Below are 21,159 nucleotides of genomic sequence, written 5' to 3'. Positions count from 1 at the left end.
TCTTTTTAATGGGCAGAGATGTAAAGAATTATAAATAAATTTATGGCATATTTTAAAGCAATGGTGGGCAACTGTTTCTTCATTCTACATTGGAATTCTTACTTAGTGCCCTTAGTCAGATCAGATATAGTATACCAAATAGTTACTAAAGGTACACAAGCTTGACAGACCATTAAAATAGGGATGGCAAATATGACTGGTACAGCAAATGTCGCCATTTGGTTATGGCTGGGAAATGTTTCAGCTCAAGAATTAACCATACAATTTTATCCTATGCAATTTCAGTTCTAAGATGATCAATTAATCCATACCGAAAAACATTTTTTGCGAGTATTCGGGTCACATATGTACCAGCTCCCGTGACAAGCCGAGATCCCGTGTCTGTGAGCTGTGCCATAGCTCAAGGGTACACGGGCTCATCACAGAGACATGTGCTGTATGGAGCTTGGCAGGGGCTGGGGACGGATCGTACGATCCTCGGGAGAGCCTGTTCCCAGCAAGTGGCACGTGTCCGCGTTAAAGTATCGTTTCATTTAATTAAGCCGATTCAAGATTCTAAACAAATAGGAGCTCTTCAGGCGTCCGAGTGGGGTTCTCAAGGAGAGGTGGTAACGATCGCAGCCCTGTCTCTCTGTGATTGTTGAGGTGTTTTGGGATGCTGTGGTTGTCTCAGTTGGTTGCTGCTTGGTGTTAAAGTGTGGAGGTTTTGAGGCTCGGAATTAGGAAAGCAGTTTTACTTTATAGTTTTGTAGAATTTGTTAAGCTTTACATTTTTCTACTCAAAAGGTTCATTTAACCTTTGAGAGTCCATATGTCACATCAAATTACTACCCTTAAACTCAACACAGCTTTCAAAATCCACATCAATCCTTTAAAACACTACATCACTCTTCACAAAACCCACATCAGGCTTTAAACACTTTTCTTCTCCTAAATTCCACATCACATCTCGTCTCCAAACTCTACATCACATAATTCCACCTCATATTGCACTTCAGGGCGGTGGGGTACCCTAGTGGTTAAAGCGTTTGCTCATTATGCTGAAGACCTTGGTTCGATTCCCCAAATGGGTACAATGTGTAAAAGCCCATTCCTGGTGTCCCCCACTGTGATATTGTTGGAATATTGCTAAAAGCCACGTAAAACTAAACTCACTCACTCACTCATATTGCTCAGCCTCTTCCAAATTTAGCATCACCATTTTACCTCCCTCGTCCTCTACATCACATTCTTCATAGATTCCTCCTCACAGCGCTTTCCCAAAACTCCATATCACTCCACCCAAACTCCATATCACTCTCCACCCAAACTCCATATCACTCCACCCAAACTCCATATCACTCTCCACCCAAACTCCATATCACTCCACCCAAACTCCATATCACTCCACCCAAACTCCATATCACTCCACCCAAACTCCATATCACTCCACCCAAAAACTCCATATCTCCACCCAAACTCCATATCACTCCACCCAAACTCCATATCACTCCACTCCATATCACTCCACCCAAACTCCATATCCTCCACCAAAACTCCATATCACTCCACCCAAAACTCCATATCACTCTCCACCCAAACTCCATATCACTCCACCCAAACTCCATATCACTCCACCCAAAACTCCATATCACTCCACCCAAACTCCATATCACTCCACCCAAACTCCATATCACTCTCCACCCAAACTCCATATCACTCCACCCAAACTCCATATCACTCCACCCAAACTCCATATCACTCCACCCAAACTCCATATCACTCTCCACCCAAACTCCATATCTCCACCCAAACTCCATATCACTCAGCCCAAAACTCCATATCACTCTCCACCCAAACTCCATATCACTCCACCCAAACTCCATATCACTCCACCCAAACTCCATATCACTCCACCCAAAACTCCAAATCTCCATATCCACTCCACCCAAAACTCCATCATCACCCCAAACTCCATATCCTCTCCACCCAAACTCCATATCACTCACCCAAACTCCATATCCTCCACCCAAAACTCCATATCACTCCACCCAAACTCCATATCATTCTCCACCCAAACTCCATATCACTCTCCACCCAAACTCCATATCACTCCACCCAAACTCCATATCACTCCACTGAAACTCATGGCTCCTTCAAAGCTCCACACCACCCCTCCTTCAAATCTCCACATCACCCCTCCAATGCTCCACATCACTGCACCCAAACTCATCGCTCCTTCAATGCTCCACATCACTCCTCCAAAGCTCCACATCACTCCTCCCAATCTCCATTTCACTCCTCCAAAGCTCCCCACCACCCTTTCAAAACTCCACATCACTCCTCTAACCACCATATCACTAATCTAAACATATATCACTCCTCCAACGTTCACATCATTCCTCTCCCATAGCTTCCCTCAAACTCCACAATTCCATCTTTTCTCAAACATTACCCATATACTCAAGAGGGAGTCCACCTAGTGAATGTTGTCATCCCTGTTAGGATTCCTGCTCAAAACTGGTTTCATAAAGTCAGTGTGACTAACATGTGGATTGAATGGCCAGTATGCTTGGGATGCTGATCATGCTATCAACCACTGGCTTCCTTGTCCCAGGCTGGACCAGCTACAATGATGATATGAAACAAAAACGGTGGGGGAAGCCTAGTGGTTAAAGTGTTTGCTCGTCACACCGAAGACCGGAATTCGATTCCCCATTTGCACTTGGGTACAATGTGTGAAGCCCATTTTTGGTGTCTACCGCCATGATATTGCTGGAATATTGCTAAAAGCTGCGTAAAACCATAATCACTCTCACACTCACTCACCTTGTAGGATTAGAATGCTGGGGTAAGGTCCTCACTTGCATCATACCAACATGTGTTATATAGTATATGTGATATGTCAATCATATGGTACTTGTTGTCACCTTGCCTGGTGCTCAGCATTAAGGAGTAACACTAAAACAGATCAGATCAGTCAATCATATGGTACTTGTTGTCACCTTGCCTGGTGCTCAGCATTAAGGAGTAACACTAAAACAGATCAGATCAAATCAGAGTCAGTTTTCTACATTTGAGTGGGGAATCCATGTCCAAATGCAGCATGGTATCGCAGTGGGCTAGCGCTACAGCCGACTTTAGTCTGGTCTAGTACGAACAGCCACACACGCACTCATGTATATCTTAATAAAAGTACCAAAACCTTCAATTCATTGGGGCAGTGGGGTAGCCTAGTGGTTAAAGTTGACCCATTTTCGATGCCCCACATGGGTACAATGTGTGAAGCCCATTGCTGGTGTCCCCCGTCTTCATATATTGCTGGAATATTGCTAAAAGTGGCGTAAAACCAAACTCACTCACTTGAATTCATTGTTAAACACCATTCTCACCACTGACATTCCTTGTTATTGTCATTACATTTGTCATCAAATCTTCATTTAAAATAATGAATAAGGAGATTCAAGTTTTTATGGCTTAAAATTTCTCAAATAAAATATGTCAGTTTGGTTTGTTTTATGCACGTACACATTTCTAACTGATAAATATTCAGAAAAAGTCTGCCTGCTGATAACAATTTTTCTCAGAAATGTTGCTGATGATTGTATTATGATAAATATCCACTTTGGGGGCTCATCATGCTAACAGTGTGGCCCTCATGATGTATAAATTCAGGTGAATCCTCACATTTTCCAAATAGCAGTATTTGTGAAAGTATGTCAAAAAAGGTTATAGGCATCGGGATGGTTTGATGAATAAAAACAAACATCTGCATCTATATATCACAGTTACGATCACACCAATGATGGTTAATTTGAGATATATTTGGATGAGGGAATGAAGGCAGAGATTTAGATATCTTAGTAAATACTACCCCGTTAAGAATCAATGTTTCCAATTTCATTGATATGAATCCCTGTTTTGACAAAACACCATCCAGTGTACAGTTTGGTGGTTTTGGAAGGTGTTTTTTCTTAAAAATGTAAATCTTTTCACAAGGGGTCTGGCCTACATGTCCTTTGATAATACACCATGAGTTCAGACAAGTCTTCTGTTCCATTCAGCGGAAATGTGGCGAACTTTTGGCTAAATATTATGTAATCTTTGAAAAAATCCTGTGAAAAGTTTCACCGAATCTTGTGCATTGTGAAGGTACATGTAGATTTCAGCTGCGAGAACCTGAAATAGCCGCTCATGTTTGGAAGAAAAACACTCGTTATTTTAAATAGAGACTTCCATGGACCTTGAAATTACATCTTGATCAGAAAAAGAGCTTGCTGCCTGTGATGTTGACAAAAAGCATGTATATTTTGACAGAGGTGGCTGCTCATGAGGATTCGATAGATAGCAAGCCGTTTATTGATTGAAACTCATGAGACATTGATTATGAAGCAGGCGTGTAAGGGGTTCCATTAAACATGGGGTCGTCATAATATGATTCCTACAGCACAGATACACTGTAGCTTTGGCTGGGATTCCCTTGGTTGTTTCCGACTCGGCCATCGAGTAGTTCGGAATTCTCTTGGCGCCTTCGTCGCACAGTCAGATACCTTTGGTAGTTAGATTTCGCTGCTGCTCTCAAATCCAACTACGACCAACGACCATTGATTTTTGGTTTCTTGTCCTCTTCATACAGACTTCCACAAGGCCCTTTGGATTAATTTTCTTGACTCGGTCTTCGTGTATTGCCACAGCGGCCTGGAGTTTTAAACCGGTGAGTAAATTGTTTTTAGCGCGCTTCAATGATCAAAGTTTTTGACTGCTTCCAAACTATGGTCTGCGATTTCTCTGGAGAGTTCATTCTTCAGAAAGCTAGGCTCCGTTTTATTATCGCAGTAGTCATTCAGTTTCATCAAGTGTGTAGAATTTGGTGGACAACTGTGAGTTTTGCCAATCGACCTGTTACTGTTACCTCTATGTTTATGGGTCACACCATCCCAATAGTTTTTATTATTTTTTTCAATTTTCTTCTGTGAAAAGACTATAGTGTGACAACTCATTTTAAAGAGGAGAGAACGCTCTTCGCTTTTGTCATGTGTTGATTAAGTTTTGTGAAAATTCATTTTCATCCTATTGATGTGATCCCTCTGTCTAAATATATTCGGAAAGGTGCGATAAAGTCCAGACATGATGTCATCTCAGTGAATTACTAAATTAAAATCCAGATTCATAGAAAACTGATCAAAAGGTTTTGTATGCATTTGTATTCTTGATCAAGTTTTGAATTTTCAGTTCTGTCAACATCTTTATCTTCAGACCCTTAGGGAGTCTGGGTAACAATGTATAGGCCCCAAGGAATCTATACACGCAGTAATATGCGACTAAATGGATCCAGTGGTCAGATCAGTAACTTCGTTCATTGATGCTCAGGATGTAAATCACTAGCCTATCTGGTCCAGATTTGTGGCCAAATTCAAATCCCATTCACATCAGATCTGTTTTACTGTTAGATGAATACCTAGTGAAAGGAATATAGACGTCTTTGTATTATTTTTTAAACATTTGGAACAGTCTTATTTTCTACTATTAACATATCTGAAAGTTTTATGATGTATGAATTACACTCATGGATGATGATGATGATGATGATGATGATGGTGGTAGTGGGGATGATGATGATGATGATAAAAAATAAATAAATAAAGTTTTGTAAAGTTAGCACAGATTTGTGTTTGTCGGAAGTGTTGCAGGATCAAGACAGAACTCAAAATGACTGAACATGAATTGCCAGATGCCGAATCCATCTCAGATATTTCTTATCCATTCTAATAGCATGGTGTAATACACACAAAAATTCATTATTACCGGTAATTATTACCACTAGAAGCGATATATTAGGATTCAGATATTCAGATATTTCATCATGATCAGTAATAGCTTAGAGAAAGACACCAGTTTAAAGTAATAAAAACTTATCTCACTGACATACTATTCAAAAGGGTATAAGTTACGACTACGTAGTTTAAAAGATGTTTCTACATAAACCCTACATAAAGGTAATGAGGACTCATCTCTAGACACACCTTTCAGTAAGACAAAAGCTATGATGAAGCTAATATTCTGTATTTATATTTTCCTAATATCTGAATCCTAATACATCAGTTGCAGTGGTAAAAATTAAAAATTATTTTTTGCATGATTTATTACTCCATGATAACTAACTAATAATTGATAGGGTTATTGGGTCACTGGGTTATAAGGTTCTAAGATTAGGTGGTTATGAGGTTGGGCTATACAGGTGGGGTTGGAGTTCTGATGGGATCTCAACGTCCAGTACTTTTCAGAAACTACTGGCTACTGATGTGATATGACGGTCACACCACAGGATACTATGTTATAAGTCAGTGACTAGCTCACCAACTTGAATAAACTAGTCGGGCATTTGTATTTGTGGCACTGGGTTAGTGGTTCTCGATTTCCTGTCAATGTTGAGATTCATGAGAAGGTTGAAGATAGTTCATATATCCATTGTTGATCAAATATTCGGGCAGATATTGACCAAGAAATTCTATCACTAGTGACACACCCATGGCCGCTGTGTTCATGCGTCAATATGTTATGATTTGGGTGAGTGAGTGAGTGAGTTAAGTTTTACACAGCTTTTCTCAATATTCCAGCAATATTACGGTGGGGACACCAGGAATGGGTGGGTGAATGTAGTTTAATGCCATGGTCACCAATAATCCATGAATGTCACAGTGACCTTGGCATTCTTTCTTTAATCTGGACAGGCAAACCACTGAAAAGTATGTAAGAAACAATCCATGGGGGTGATTTGCAATGTGCCAGGTCAGATGAAAGATGGTAGCCTTTTATCATGAGATGGCTGCTGGGAATGTATTCGAATGTCCATAGCTGGTGTGGATGAGGGTTGTGGTGTGTGGATGATGTGATCTCCAGCAACTGGCCCATCTTGCTGACTGTTCCCTGACCCATCTTGCTGACTGTTCCCTGACCCATTGCTGACTGTTCCCTGACCCAAGTTGCTGACTGTTCCCTGACCCAAGTTGCTGACTGTTCCCTGACCCATCTTGCTGACTGTTCCCTGACCCAAGTTGCTGACTGTTCCCTGACCCATGTTGCTGACTGTTCCCTGTTCCCTGACTGTTCCCTGGCCCAAGCCCCCTGACCCAAGTTGCTGACTGTTCCCTGACCCATCTTGCTGACTGTTCCCTGACCCAAGTTGCTGACTGTTCCCTGACCCAAGTTGCTGACTGTTCCCTGACCCAAGTTGCTGACTGTTCCCTGACCCAAGTTGCTGACTGTTCCCTGACCCATGTTGCTGACTGTTCCCTGACCCATGTTGCTGACTGTTCCCTGACCCATCTTGCTGACTGTTCCCTGACCCAAGTTGCTGACTGTTCCCTGACCCCAAACCCATCTTGTTGCTGACTGTTGCTGACTGTTCCAAGTTGCTGCTGACCCATGACCCAAGTTGCTTGCTGACTGTTCCCCCAAGTGACCCATCTTGCTGACTGTTCCCTGACCCAAGTTGCTGACTGTTCCCTGACCCATCTTGCTGACTGTTCCCTGACCCAAGTTGCTGACTGTTCCCTGACCCATCTTGCTGACTGTTCCCTGACCCATCTTGCTGACTGTTCCCTGACCCATCTTGCTGACTGTTCCCTGACCCATCTTGCTGACTGTTCCCTGACCCATCTTGCTGACTGTTCCCTGACCCATCTTGCTGACTGTTCCCTGACCCAAGTTGCTGACTGTTCCCTGACCCACTGTTCCCTGACCCATCTTGCTGACTGTTCCCTGACCCATGTTGCTGACTGTTCCCTGGCCCATCTTGCTGACTGTTCCCTGACCCAAGTTGCTGACTCCTCACTCCAATTCACTCACCTTCATCCAGATTGGTAACCCTTGAAGGTCCGGGTTAGAATGAACCTTCAGTAACCCATGCTTGTCGTAAGAGGCTACTAACAGGATCGGGTGGTCAGGCTCGCTGGCTTGGTTGACACATGTCATCAGTTCCCAAGTGCGCAGATCGATGCTCATGCTGTTGATCACTGGATTGTCTGGTCCAGACTCGATTATTTACAGACCGCCACCATATAGCTGGAATATTGCTGCGTGCGGCGTAAAACTACTCACTCACTCACTCATCCAGATTGGTAGAAGTCTGATTCCTCCATGTGTAACACCAGTTCGCCTGTGCTGGCCTGTGTAACTGATTTATCTACCCGTGGTAATATACTAGATGTTCCCTCATTTCCTGATCACAGTCAGGCAGCTTATACAGATTTATGAGATTCTGTTCAAGGGTAAGAGGATTTTTCTTTCACTCATCTCTCATTGCGAGGCCATATTTTACTATGTTTTTCCCATTTTGTCTCACAAGCATTCAATTATTTGGTAACATACTGTCCTGACTAAAATAGGATTGTCTTATTATAGAATGCAGAATAAGTAGAGGTTGGACTCATCCATGGAGTGTGGCAGCAGGAGCTGATGGTATTACTGCAGAGTCTGAGCAGCTGCAGATTACAGTCGTATAATTCCAGCTTAAACCAGGGGCTGAATAGATGTGTGAGGCTGGAGGAGGAGTAGGGATGTAGGAGCTGATGGGTGAAGGTACAGGAGGGTGATGGGTGAAGGGTACTGGAAGGTGATGGGTGAAGGTTACTGGAGGGTGATGGGTGAAGGGTACAGGAAGGTGATGGGTGAAGGTACAGGAGGGTGATGGGTGAAGGGTACTGGAGGGTGATGGGTACAGGAGGGTGAAGGGTACAGATGGGTGAAGGGTACTGGAGGATGATGGGTACAGGAGGGTGATGGGTACAGATGGGTGAAGGGTACTGGAGGATGATGGGTACAGGAGGGTGATGGCCGAAGGGTACAGGAGGGTGATGGGTGAAGGGTACAGGTTGGTGATGGGTGAAGGGTACAGGAAGGTGATGGGTGAAGGGTACAGGAGGGGTGATGGGTGAGGGTACAGGTGATGGGTGAAGGGTACAGGAAGGTGATGGGTGAAGGGTACAGGGAAGGTGATGGGTGATGGGTACAGGAAGGTGATGGGTGAAGGGTACAGGAGGGTGAAGGGTACAGGAAGGTGATGGGTGAAGGGTACAGGAGGGTGAAGGGTACAGGAAGGTGATGGGTGAAGGGTACAGGAAGGTGATGGGTGAAGGGTACAGGTGGGTGATGGGTGAAGGTACAGGAGGGTGATGGGTGAAGGGTACAGAAGGGTGATGGGTGAAGGGTACAGAAGGGTGAAGGGTACAGGAGGGTGATGGGTGAAGGGTACAGGAGGGTGATGGGTGAAGGGTACAGGAGGGTTATTGGTGGAGGGTGATGGGTGACGGGTACAGGAAGGTGATGGGTGAAGGGTACAGAAGGGTGAAGGGTACAGGTGGGTGAAGGGTACAGGAGTGTGATGGGTGAAGGGTACAGGTGGGTGATGGGTGAAGGGTACAGGTGGGTGATGGGTGAAGGGTACAGGAAGGTGATGGGTGAAGGATACAGAAGGGTGAAGGGTACAGGTGGGTGGTGGGTGAAGGGTACAGGTGGGTGAAGGGTGAAGGGTACAGGTGGGTGATGGGTGAAGGGTACAGGTTGGTGTTGGGTGAAGGGTACTGGAGGGAGATGGGTGAAAGTTTCAGGAGGGTGAAAAGGGTACAGAAGGGATGATTGAAGGGTACAGAAGGGTGATGGGTGAAGGGTACAGAAGGGTGATGGGTGAAGGGTACAGAAGGGTGAAAGGGTTACAGGAGGGTGATGGGTGAAGGAGTGACAGGGAGGGTGATGGGTGAAGGGGTACAGGAGGGTGATGGGTGAAGGGTACAGGAGGGTGATGGGTGAAGGAGTGAAGTGAGGGTGATGGAGGGTGAAGGGTACAGGAGGGTGATGGAGAAAGGATGGGTGGAGGGTACAGGAAGGTGATGGGTGAAGGGGGTACAGGAGGGTGAAGGGTACAGGAGGGTGAAAGGGTACAGAAGGGTGAAGGGTACAGAGAGGGTGATGGGTGAAGGGAAGTACAGGGAAGGTGATGGGTGAAGGGTACAGAAACAGAAGGGTACAGGTGGGTGATGGGTGAAGGGTACAGGTGGGTGAAGGGTACAGGAGGGTGATGGGTGAAGGGTACAGAAGGGTGATGGATGAAGAGGTACAGGAACAGGATGTTGATTCTTATCTGGTGTTGGTGAGAGGTTACGTTCCTGTGATCATACACCATGAACATAAAGGCCGTTCAATTGCTATGTGAGAGTGAAGGTCTGTTGAGCTGTAGTGCAGGCTGAACTTTTGATATGTGTTGAGCATCAGACAGTTGAAAATGAAATTGGAAAAAGTGTGATGGATTGGGTGCAGTCTTGAGTCAGGAAAGTGATGCACGGGTGAAGTAGAAAATAGGAGGGAAGAGATGGTAGACCCAGATCAGAGTCTCTAGGACATGATTGGTGATTGGAGTTCAGATATGGCTTCTGGTACTTAGGAGAATGGAGTTTGTGCATAATAGAATCTAAGAGAAGATGGGATGATCACATGTGGTATAGACACCTGGTGTCAGCATTGAAATACTGTATTGAACAGAAGGAAGAGGACCGGAGTGGAATAACATAGGCTAGTGAAGGAAGTATGGTTTGGAGAATGTGGATAGTTGATCAATCAAAGGGAGAGAAAGGAGAGAAATTGTGGATAGAAATGGAGGGTATGGGAAAGTAGATGAGAAAGTGGAGGGAGAGGGTAGTGAAAGTGGTATGATAGACAATGTGGAGGTGGACGAGGGTTAGTGAAGGGAAGGTAGGATAAAGGAATGTGATAGTGAACCAAGAGAGTTAGCGAAGGGAAGGTAGGATAGAGGAATGTGATAGTGGACCAAGAGGGTTAGCGAAGGGAAGGTAGGATAGAGGAATGTGATAGTGGACCAAGAGAGTTAGTGAAGGGAAGGTAGGATAGAGGAATGTGGATAGTGGACCAAGAGAGTTAGTGAAGGGAAGGTAAGATAGAGGAATGTGGATAGTGGACCAAGAGGTTTGAGTGAAGGGAAGGTAGGATGAGGAATGTGGATGGTGGACCAAGAGGTTTAGTGAAGGGAAGGTGGGATAGTGGAATGTGGATGGTGGACCAAGAGAGGGTTGGTGAAGGGAAGGTAGGATAGAGGAATGTGGATGGTGGACCAAGAGGGTAGAAGTGGAAGGGAAGGTGGGATAGGGAATGTGGATGGTGGACCAGAGGTTTGAGTGAAGGGAAGGTGGGAAAGGAGGAATGTGGATAGTGGACCAAGAGGTTTGGTGAAGGGAAGGTAGGATAGAGGAATGTGGATAGTGGACCAAGAGGTTTAGTGAAGGGGAAGGTAGGATAGGGAATGTGGATGGTGGACCAAGAGGTTGGTGAAGGGAAGGTATGGAGGAATGTGGATGGTGGACCAAGAGAGTTGGTGAAGGGAAGGTGGGATGAGGAATGTGATGGTGGACCAAGAGGTTGGTGGAGTAGAGGAATGTGGATGGTGGACCAAGAGAGTTAGTGAAGGGAAGGTAGGATAGAGGAATGTGGATAGTGGACCAAGAGGTTTAGTGAAGGGAAGGTAGGATAGAGGAATGTGATAGTGGACCAAGAGAGTTAGTGAAGGGAAGGTAGGATAGAGGAATGTGGATAGTGGACCAAGAGGGTTAGTGAAGGGAAGGTAGGATAGAGGAATGTGGATAGTGGACCAAGAGGTTTAGTGAAGGGAAGGTAGGATAGAGGAATGTGGATAGTGGACCAAGAGGGTTAGTGAAGGGAATGTAGGATAGAGGAATGTGGATAGTGGACCAAGAGGTTTAGTGAAGGGAAGGTGCAGGATAGGAATGTGGATAGTGGACTAAGAGGAATAGTGAAGGGAATGTATAGAGGAATGTGGATAGTGGACCAAGAGGGTTAGTGAAGGGAATGTAGGATAGAGGAATGTGTATAGTGGAAGAAAAGGGTTAGTGAAGGGAAGGTAGGATAGAGGAATGTGTGTAGTGGACCAAGAGGGTTAGTGAAGGGAATGTAGGATAGAGGAATGTGTAGTATAGTTGAAGAAGTAGGAGAGGGAATGTGGATAGTGCAAGAGAGTATATGTATATAGAGGAATGTGTGTATAGTTGGAGAAGAGGTAAGTGCAGAGAGTATATGATAGAGGAATGTGGATAGTGGACCAAGAGGTTATGCAGAGAAAGGAAGGTAGGATAGAGGAATGTGTGTATAGTGGACTAGAGAGTATAAGGAAGGTAGATAGAGGAATGTGTAGTTGATAGAGGTTGTGCAAGATATGAAATGATAGTTGAAGAAGAGTAAGTGCAGAGTGGACCAAGTATATGATAGAGGAATGTGTGTATAGAGGAATGATAGTGGAGAGAGTTGAAGTGCAGAGAGTATATGATAGAGGAATGTGTGTATAGTTGAAGAAGAGAGTAAGTGCAAAGAGTATAGGATAGAGGAATGTGTGTATAGTTGAAGAAGAGAGTAAGTGCAGAGAGTATATGATAGAGGAAATTTGGAAGAAGGAAGAGGGTACTGAACCCAGTTTGAGATGAGAGAAATAGATTCAGAATTGTAAGTGCTTTTGCTCCTCTGCGTTGTTTGTTGAATCAATGCCTCAATATTAATCTCAACAATGAAGTTGCCTCACGTGAACAGTTTGATGGTTTCAGTAATTGAATAACTGCCGCCCAGCCATCAATGGATTAATATGGCATACCCATAAATAGCTGATGTAGCAATAAACAGTGACCACTCACCAACATCTCACTCTTTGTGAGTGATGATACGTCTCTGGAAGTCTTGAAGACCCAAATGAGTTTCTAAACTGTATATATATCTCCGCAAGATATCTGCATAAACAACCAGCTGGCCGTTCCAGCCCGATCCATCTCAAGAAGATGCCCCATTAACTGTTGTATGATATACAATCAATACTAATTAATGGTTTTAATATCAATCTGGATAAACATCGACTTGGGATGGGTATTAATTATCAACCAGTCTACTTTGTATTGAGCTCTCACTGAGTGCCATTAATCCAAGATGGCCGTTCAGACAGATTGAAGGCAGAAACATTAGCTCAGGTCTCGGCGATGTCAGATTCATCGAACAGTGAGATACTCTTATTAGTAATTTGACATTCACGTGTCTCACAAATTGACGGGTATTTTGAAGCACAGACTCTGATATTGTCTTTAGGAAATCCTTGCGAAGATATACAGGCATATCCTGGTGATCTACAGGTGACACCAGCATTCAGTATACACTGGCCTGACATTCTGAGACTTGTAACTTTTCAAAAAAAATTCACAGCAAAAATATAGTGAATATTTAAACAATTTAGTGAAATAATTTATAATTCAGTTCAAACTGGTTTTATTAAAAATCGTTTTGCTGATGAGTTTTGCAGCAGTGAAGGAAACAATCTGAAGTGAAGTGTAATATGGTTGTTACCTAGTGGTTAAAGCGTTCGCTTGTCAAGCCGAAGACCCGGGTTCGATTCCCCACAAGGGTACAATGTGTGAAGCCCATTTCTGGTGTCCCCTGCCGTGGTATTGTTGGAATATTGCTAAAAGTGACGTAAATCTCATTTGTATACTGAATTATTAGTTTAACAATACATTGAATTATAAAACTATCGTAATTGTTAGCCAGATGATACTTGTGTATTGATAGGAATTAATACAAATTGCAACAGTATTACCAGTATAATAACTGATGGTTTCAAAAAGTGTACGTAGTTATTAATAATGCATGCATATATTATGCAAAATTCAAACAGCCTATGGAGTTGGTTTGCCAAAAATTTGACAACTTCAGATTTGTGTTACTTCTGTTTTAGTTCTAGTGTGACAGGTAGGACACTGTCTGTCTGATGTTGTCAGCTGCACTTCAGTTCATAATTTATTGGGGTTGGGGGAGGTCACCCATGTTGTTTTGGGGAGATAGAGGGGGTCATCAATTTGGTACACATGTACTAGGGGGGATCAGCAGTTTTGTTCATAAAATATTTAAATGTTATGCTTAAAAGTTATGGGAGGGGGTAATTGATTTTGTACATGACATACAGGAGGGATCTCTTACTTTGTGCATAAAGTTTAAGGGGGTCATTCACATTGTATATGCTTCTCCATAAATATCATCACCAACCTCCTGCCATAAATTATGTATGGTCCCTTATACATATCTTTTACATTGGTTTATATAATTATCAATTTGGTTAACTGCTATTGAAATACCATTGCATGTTCTGGACAGAGTAGACTTGACAGAGGGAGGTACTTTTGATTAGTACTGTATATTGCAGTCTCTTGGTCTGTAGTGAAATCTGCCTGTTTCATGCTGAAAACAGAAGAGTACACTTATGATCTACAGTCCTGACACCTGCACACCAGATGAACCTCCTTCACCACCAGCGAGTACAATATTACTCAGTATTAGGGGAAATGGTACACCAAGTCCCAAACTCGCAGTCCATATTCCCCAAACTCTCACAAATTTTAGTTTCAGATCACAACTGCCAGTCCATATTCTCTAAATTCTAACAAACAGAATTCATTCCAGAGCAAAAGTGCCAGTCCTATTACACTAATTAACAAAAACAACTGCCAGGTATGTATACCAATGTGCTTTGATGCATCTGTTTCAAATCCCCATAGAGAGTCAAAGTTATGCTCATGTTGTTATTAGGCTTAATCACTCAGACACAGCCATGACCAAACTTAATACTTACTCTGTTGGTGTTGTAACATCAGCAAAACAGTAGGCTGCCTCTGTGTTGTAGTGGATAGAGCATCTGTCTAGAGAGTGGAAGGTTGATGGTTTGATCCCATGGACACCTCTGTGTTGTAGTGGATAGAGCATCTGTCTAGAGAGTGGAAGGTTGATGGTTTGATCCCATGGACACCTCTGTGTTGTAGTGGATAGAGCATCTGTCTAGAGAGTGGAAGGTTGATGGTTTGATCCCATGGCTGCCTCTGTGTTGTAGTGGATAGAGCATCTGTCTGGAAGGTTGATGGTTTGATCCCATGGAGAGAGTCTGGAAAGGTTGATGGTTTGATCCCATGGACACCTCTGTGTTGTAGTGGATAGAGCATCTGTCTAGAGAGTGGAAGGTTGATGGTTTGATCCCATGGACGCCTCTGTGTTGTAGTGGATAGAGCATCTGTCTAGAGAGTGGAAGGTTGATGGTTTGATCCCATGGACACCTCTGTGTTGTAGTGGATAGAGCATCTGTCCTGAGAGTGGAAGGTTGATGGTTTGATCCCATGGCTGCCTCTGTGTTGTAGTGGATAGAGCATCTGTCCTAGAGAGTGGAAGGTTGATGGTTTGATCCCATGGACACCTCTGTGTTGTAGTGGATAGAGCATCTGTCCTGAGAGTGGAAGGTTGATGGTTTGATCCCATGGACACCTCTGTGTTGTAGTGGATAGAGCATCTGTCCTGAGAGTGGAAGGTTGATGGTTTGATCCCATGGACACCTCTGTGTTGTAGCCTCTGGAAGGTTGATGGTTTGATCCCATGTTGTAGTGGATAGAGCATCTGTCTAGAGAGTGGAAGGTTGATGGTTTGATCCCATGGCTGCCTCTGTGTTGTAGTGGATAGAGCATCTGTCTAGAGAGTGGAAGGTTGATGGTTTGATCCCATGGACACCTCTGTGTGTGGATAGAGCATCCGTCTAGATAGGTTGATGGTTTGATGGCCTGAGTTGTGGAAGGTTGATGGTTTGATCCCATGGACATCCTGGCTGTGTGTTGTAGTGGATAGAGCATCTGTCTAGAGAGTGGAAGGTTGATGGTTTGATCCCATGGACACCTCTGTGTTGTAGTGGATAGAGCATCTGTCTAGAGAGTGGAAGGTTGATGGTTTGATCCCATGGATGTGTTTAGTGGATCATCTGTCTAGAGAGTGGAAGGTTGATGGTTTGATCCCATGGACACCTCTGTGTGTTGTAGTGGATAGAGCATCTGTCTAGAGAGTGGAAGGTTGATGGTTTGATCCCATGGACACCTCTGTGTTGTAGTGGATAGAGCATCTGTCTAGAGAGTGGAAGGTTGATGGTTTGATCCCATGGACACCTGGATAGAGCATCTGTGTGTTGTAGTGGATAGATAGAGCATCTGTCTAGAGAGTGGAAGGTTGATGGTTTGATCCCATGGACACCTCTGTGTTGTAGTGGATAGAGCATCTGTCTAGAGAGTGGAAGGTTGATGGTTTGATCCCATGGACACCTCTGTGTTGTAGTGGATAGAGCATCTGTCTAGAGAGTGGAAGGTTGATGGTTTGATCCCATGGACACCTCTGTGTTGTAGTGGATAGAGCATCTGTCTAGAGAGTGGAAGGTTGATGGTTTGATCCCATGGACACCTCTGTGTTGTAGTGGATAGAGCATCTGTCTAGAGAGTGGAAGGTTGATGGTTTGATCCCATGGACACCTCTGTGTTGTAGTGGATAGAGCATCTGTCTAGAGAGTGGAAGGTTGATGGTTTGATCCCATGGACACCTCTGTGTTGTAGTGGATAGAGCATCTGTCTAGAGAGTGGAAGGTTGATGGTTTGATCCCATGGACACCTCTGTGTTGTAGTGGATAGAGCATCTGTCTAGAGAGTGGAAGGTTGATGGTTTGATCCCATGGACGCCTCTGTGTTGTAGTGGATAGAGCATCTGTCTAGAGAGTGGAAGGTTGATGGTTTGATCCCATTGATCATCTGTCTAGAGAGTGGAAGGTTGATGGTTTGATCCCATGGACCTCTGTGTTGTAGTGGATAGAGCATCTGTCTAGAGAGTGGAAGGTTGAGTGGATAGAGCATCTGTCTAGAGAGTTTGATCCCATGGACGCCTCTGTGTTGTAGTGGATAGAGCATCTGTCTAGAGAGTGGAAGGTTGATGGTTTGATCCCATGGACACCTCTGTGTTGTAGTGGATAGAGCATCTGTCTAGAGAGTGGAAGGTTGATGGTTTGATCCCATGGCTGCCTCTGTGTTGTAGTGGATAGAGCATCCGTCTAGAGAGTGGAAGGTTGATGGTTTGATCCCATGGCTGCCTCTGTGTTGTAGTGGATAGAGCATCTGTCCAGAGAGTTGAAAGTTAGTAATGAGATTGCATGGCTTCATCATACAGCAAGGTATTAAAAGATGGAAGTTGGTGTATAGCTCTCTATGATGAGGGGAGTTGCCCATCTTGGAGTCAATGTAAGGTTTCTGATTGGGAATCCTTGTAAACCTATAGCATGCTATCTCAGGGGACTAGTACAAGCCGCTACACACACATACAAACATACAAACACACACAAACCCACACTATCACATCTCTCTGACCTCATAGATAATAGTTTCAATACAAGTATACCAGATAATTCATCAGACACAAGTTACATCAACTTTCAAACCCAATAAACTTCATCTTATTTACACAAAAATACAAGTACTTAATTTGTTCAGACTGAAAACATTCCATCATTCAGATAAAATATATCATTTACCCTTCAACTGTTATCTCAGAAAATTCTTAGTGATCAAATCCCTCTAAGCTTAATGATAGCATCGTTACCAAAACTTCACAATTTCAGTGCTAAACTGTAGCATGCAAGCTTTCATGTTCTGTCGGCATAAAAACTGAAAACTACTTTTCCCTTGTGATCTTGCGGAACACCAGAAGATGACAACTTAATAAATTAACAACTCAACAAATGTGTAATAAACTGTAACTTTTGTTGAAAAAGTGCTTTGATCTTTCTGAAGGATTGTGGCTAAGTTTATTATGGTGGGCATGATATTGAACATGTCTGAGCTTGTTGCAGATATTCAGGACTGAATCTGTGCAAAGGTCCTAGACAGTATCTGGCCCTTATCATATCCCATTAAATCTATTTCTTTACTGATGCTATTGGCAAGGCTTGAGGTTGACTTCATAATGGGTTTTAGAATGTCAGAAAATAAGAATGTTTCTGTGACTGTGCTCAACTCAAGTAAATGGGCATCCATATTGTTGGACAATCGTGGTCAGACTGGTTTAAAGTGAAAGGAATTCGTCTACTTTCAAATGCCATAGGTGAGTAAGCTTTCTTAATATATTATGATATGCCAGAGATTGGAACCTATTGCTCAAAAGTGTCATTTGTGGGTAAAGGTTTTCCTGTTTTGTGAAGATGCTTTTTACCAAATGCAGTAATTGGGAGAACTTTCTATGGATAAGTTTTGTCCTTTCATGAATTTGTTTCTTGTGATCTTTAATGATAATTCCACCAAGTGGAATATGAAGTCCACTTTCATCATCTGAGGAGACAAGTTGGACGGACTACTGCCGCTGTTTTACTCATGTTTATTGTTTGCTGCAGCAGTTTTCTGGGATAAGTTTTGTTATTAATGATAGACATGGATTGTTCAGGAGACAGAAACTTTCAAGGGCATCTGAATGATTTAGCAAAAGCTTGTATTTGGTAAGTGAGTTTCTTGTCTGTTTGCCTTCAGTCATTTGCAAGCCTTGTGCTCCAGTCTTGGTCTCCAATCTTGGTCTCCAGTCTTAGTCTCCAGTCTTAGTCTCCAATCTTGGTCTCCAGTCTTGATCTCCACTCTTGGTCTCCAGTCTTAATCTCCAGTCTTGGTCTCCAGCCTTGTGCTCCAGTCTTAGTCGCCAGCCTTGTGCTTCAGTCTTGGTCTCCAGCCTTGTGCTCCATTCTTGGTCTCCAGCCTTGTGCTCCATTCTTGGTCTCCATCCTTGTGCTTCAGTCTTGGTCTCCAGTCTTGGTCTCCAGTCTTGGTCTCCATTCTTGGTCTCCATTCTTGGTCTCCAGCCTTGTACTCCAGTCTTAGTCGCCAGCCTTGTGCTTCAGTCTTGGTCTCCAGCCTTGTGCTCCATTCTTGGTCTCCAGCCTTGTGCTCCATTCTTGGTCTCCATCCTTGTGCTTCAGTCTTGGTCTCCATTCTTGGTCTCAAGCCTTGTCTTCAGTCTTAGTCTCCAATCTTGGTCTCCAGCCTTGTACTCCAGTCTTGGTCTCCAGTCTTGGTCTCCATTCTTGGTCTCCAGCCTTGTGCTCCAGTCTTAGTCGCCAGCCTTGTGCTTCAGTCTTGGTCTCCAGCCTTGTGCTCCATTCTTGGTCTCCAGCCTTGTGCTCCATTCTTGGTCTCCATCCTTGTGCTTCAGTCTTGGTCTCCATTCTTGGTCTCAAGCCTTGTCTTCAGTCTTGGTCTCCAGCCTTGTGCTCCAGTCTTATTTCCAGCCTTGTACTCCAGTCTTGTGCTCCAGCCTTGTCTTCAGTCTTAGTCGCCAGCCTTGTGCTTCAGTCTTGGTCTCCAGCCTTGTGCTCCATTCTTGGTCTCCAGCCTTGTGCTCCAGTCTTGGTCTCCATCCTTGTGCTTCAGTCTTGGTCTCCATTCTTGGTCTCAAGCCTTGTCTTCAGTCTTGGTCTCCAGTCTTGTGCTCCAGTCTTGGTCGCCAGCCTTGTACTCCAGTCTTGGTCTCCAGTCTTGGTCTCCATTCTTGGTCTCCAGCCTTGTGCTCCAGTCTTAGTCGCCAGCCTTGTGCTTCAGTCTTGGTCTCCAGCCTTGTGCTCCATTCTTGGTCTCCAGCCTTGTGCTCCATTCTTGGTCTCCATCCTTGTGCTTCAGTCTTGGTCTCCATTCTTGGTCTCAAGCCTTGTCTTCAGTCTTGGTCTCCAGCCTTGTGCTCCAGTCTTATTTCCAGCCTTGTACTCCAGTCTTGTGCTCCAGCCTTGTCTTCAGTCTTAGTTGCCAGCCTTGTGCTTCAGTCTTGGTCTCCATTCCTGGTCACCAGCCTTGTTTTCAGTCTTGGTCTCCAGTCTTGTGCTTCAGACTTGGTCTCCAGCCTTGGTCTCCAGTCTTGTGCTTCAGACTTGGTCTGCAGCCTTGGTCTCCAGTCTTGTGCTTCAGTCTTGGTCGCCAGCCTTGTACTCCAGTCTTGATCTCCAGTCTTGGTCTCTCATTCTTGGTCTCTTGGGTTTCCAGCCTTGTGCTCCAGTCTTGGTCTCCAGTCTTGTGCTCCAGTCTTGGGTCTCCAGTCTTGATCTCCAGTCTTGGTCGCCAGCCTTGTGCTCCAGTCTTGGTCTCCATTCTTGGCCTCCAGCCTTGTGCTCCAGTCTTGGTCTCCATTCTTGGCCTCCAGCCTTGTGCTTCTATCTTGGTCTCCAGTCTTGATCTCCAGTCTTGGTCTCCAGCCGTGTGCTCCAGTCTTGTGCTTCAGGTTTCAATGTATCTTTATCACTATACTATATGAGAATTCTGGCACATTTGTTCATAATCCAGTTATGTCATAGTCTCAACCAAACAAATGTCCAGACCAAGAAGGCCAACACATCTCCGAGTTGCCACCCAAGCAGGAAATAGCTGGGATTGATCTGTTACTCCGAGACGTGTTGTTTCGATTCTCTTCCTGTAATTCCCCTCATTTCTACTCAGACGCTTTGATTTTCAGTTTATATAATCTGGCCCTGTGCACACTTTACAAGCATTGCTTCATCTAAACTAATAAAGACAGAAGATTAAGCCAGCCTTAAGGGCAAATCATCACCTAGAATGGAGACTTGTGACTGTACTTGTATATAAACAGCAATGATAATTATGTTTAAGCTGTTAGGGCGGGGTGATTACACTGATAATCAGGGTTGAGTGGGTGTATAAATGAATTGTGTCAGCTCATCAAGACAGTTTTGAAGGCCATCAGGACTTTCCTTTATCCAAGGAAATGAATAATCAAGTCTTCACCTATATTTGCATAAACTGGATTCCAGACTAACTCTTGGCAGTAACCAGGAACAGTAAGCTCATGAATACAGCTCATGAATCAAGTCATCTATATAAATGCTTCATCTAAGTATTGTACTGATGAAGACTAGATGTTAGTTTGTTTTGGGGTTTGTCCATATGGTGGTGGTCTGTAAATAGTTCAATCTGCATGAAACAGTTCAATGATCAACAGCATGAGCATCGATCTATGCAATTGGGAACCGATGACATGTGTCAACCAAGTCAGCAAGCCTGACCACCCGATCCCGTTAGTCGCCTCTTACGACAAGCATGGTTGCTGAAGACCAGTTCTAACCCAGATCTGTACAGGTTGAATATTACAACTGTATCACTCACATGGAAACACTTTACCAAACATTAGCTCGATTAATTGTTGTGGAACCATGTCTATTTATTTTGAAAAGTTTTCTTGAAAAAGTAAAATGTTTTCTGGCATTTTCTTCTACAGACAATAATAGGTTATTTTATA

The 21,159-nt window shown here is 43.9% G+C and overlaps 1 protein-coding gene across 1 annotated transcript; it reads right to left on the bottom strand.

Moving 5' to 3' along the window:
• Positions 1-8,407: 8,407 nt before the first annotated feature.
• LOC124274392 (proteoglycan 4-like) lies at positions 8,408-18,851 on the bottom strand. The gene is made up of 3 exons (XM_046709772.1): positions 18,567-18,851; positions 9,694-10,142; positions 8,408-9,560 (listed from the first exon to the last, which is right to left on the bottom strand). The coding sequence occupies exons 1-3, from the start codon at positions 18,849-18,851 to the stop codon at positions 8,408-8,410; spliced, it is 1,887 nt and encodes a 628-aa protein (XP_046565728.1).
• Between the last annotated feature and the right edge of the window lie 2,308 nt (positions 18,852-21,159).

Source organism: Haliotis rubra, unplaced genomic scaffold (assembly GCF_003918875.1).
Source record: "Haliotis rubra isolate DU_JTF1 unplaced genomic scaffold, ASM391887v1 Scf190, whole genome shotgun sequence".
Lineage (NCBI taxonomy): Eukaryota > Metazoa > Mollusca > Gastropoda > Lepetellida > Haliotidae > Haliotis > Haliotis rubra.
Note: the sequence above shows the minus strand (reverse complement) of the source record. Positions and strands in the feature narration are given on the sequence as shown.

Excerpts from the sequence above, each read along its gene's own strand:
- LOC124274392 (XM_046709772.1), bottom strand. The coding sequence starts at position 18,851 with ATGGAGACCAAGACTGAAGCACAAGGATGGAGACCAAGAATGGAGCAC. Across the intron at positions 10,143-18,566 it reads GACCAAGACTGAAGCACAAG|GAACGTAACCTCTCACCAAC; the intron begins GCTGGCGACTAA and ends GTATGATCACAG. Across the intron at positions 9,561-9,693 it reads CCTTCACCCATCACCCTCCT|TACCCTTCACCCAACACCAA; the intron begins GTAACCCTTTCA and ends ATCTCCCTCCAG.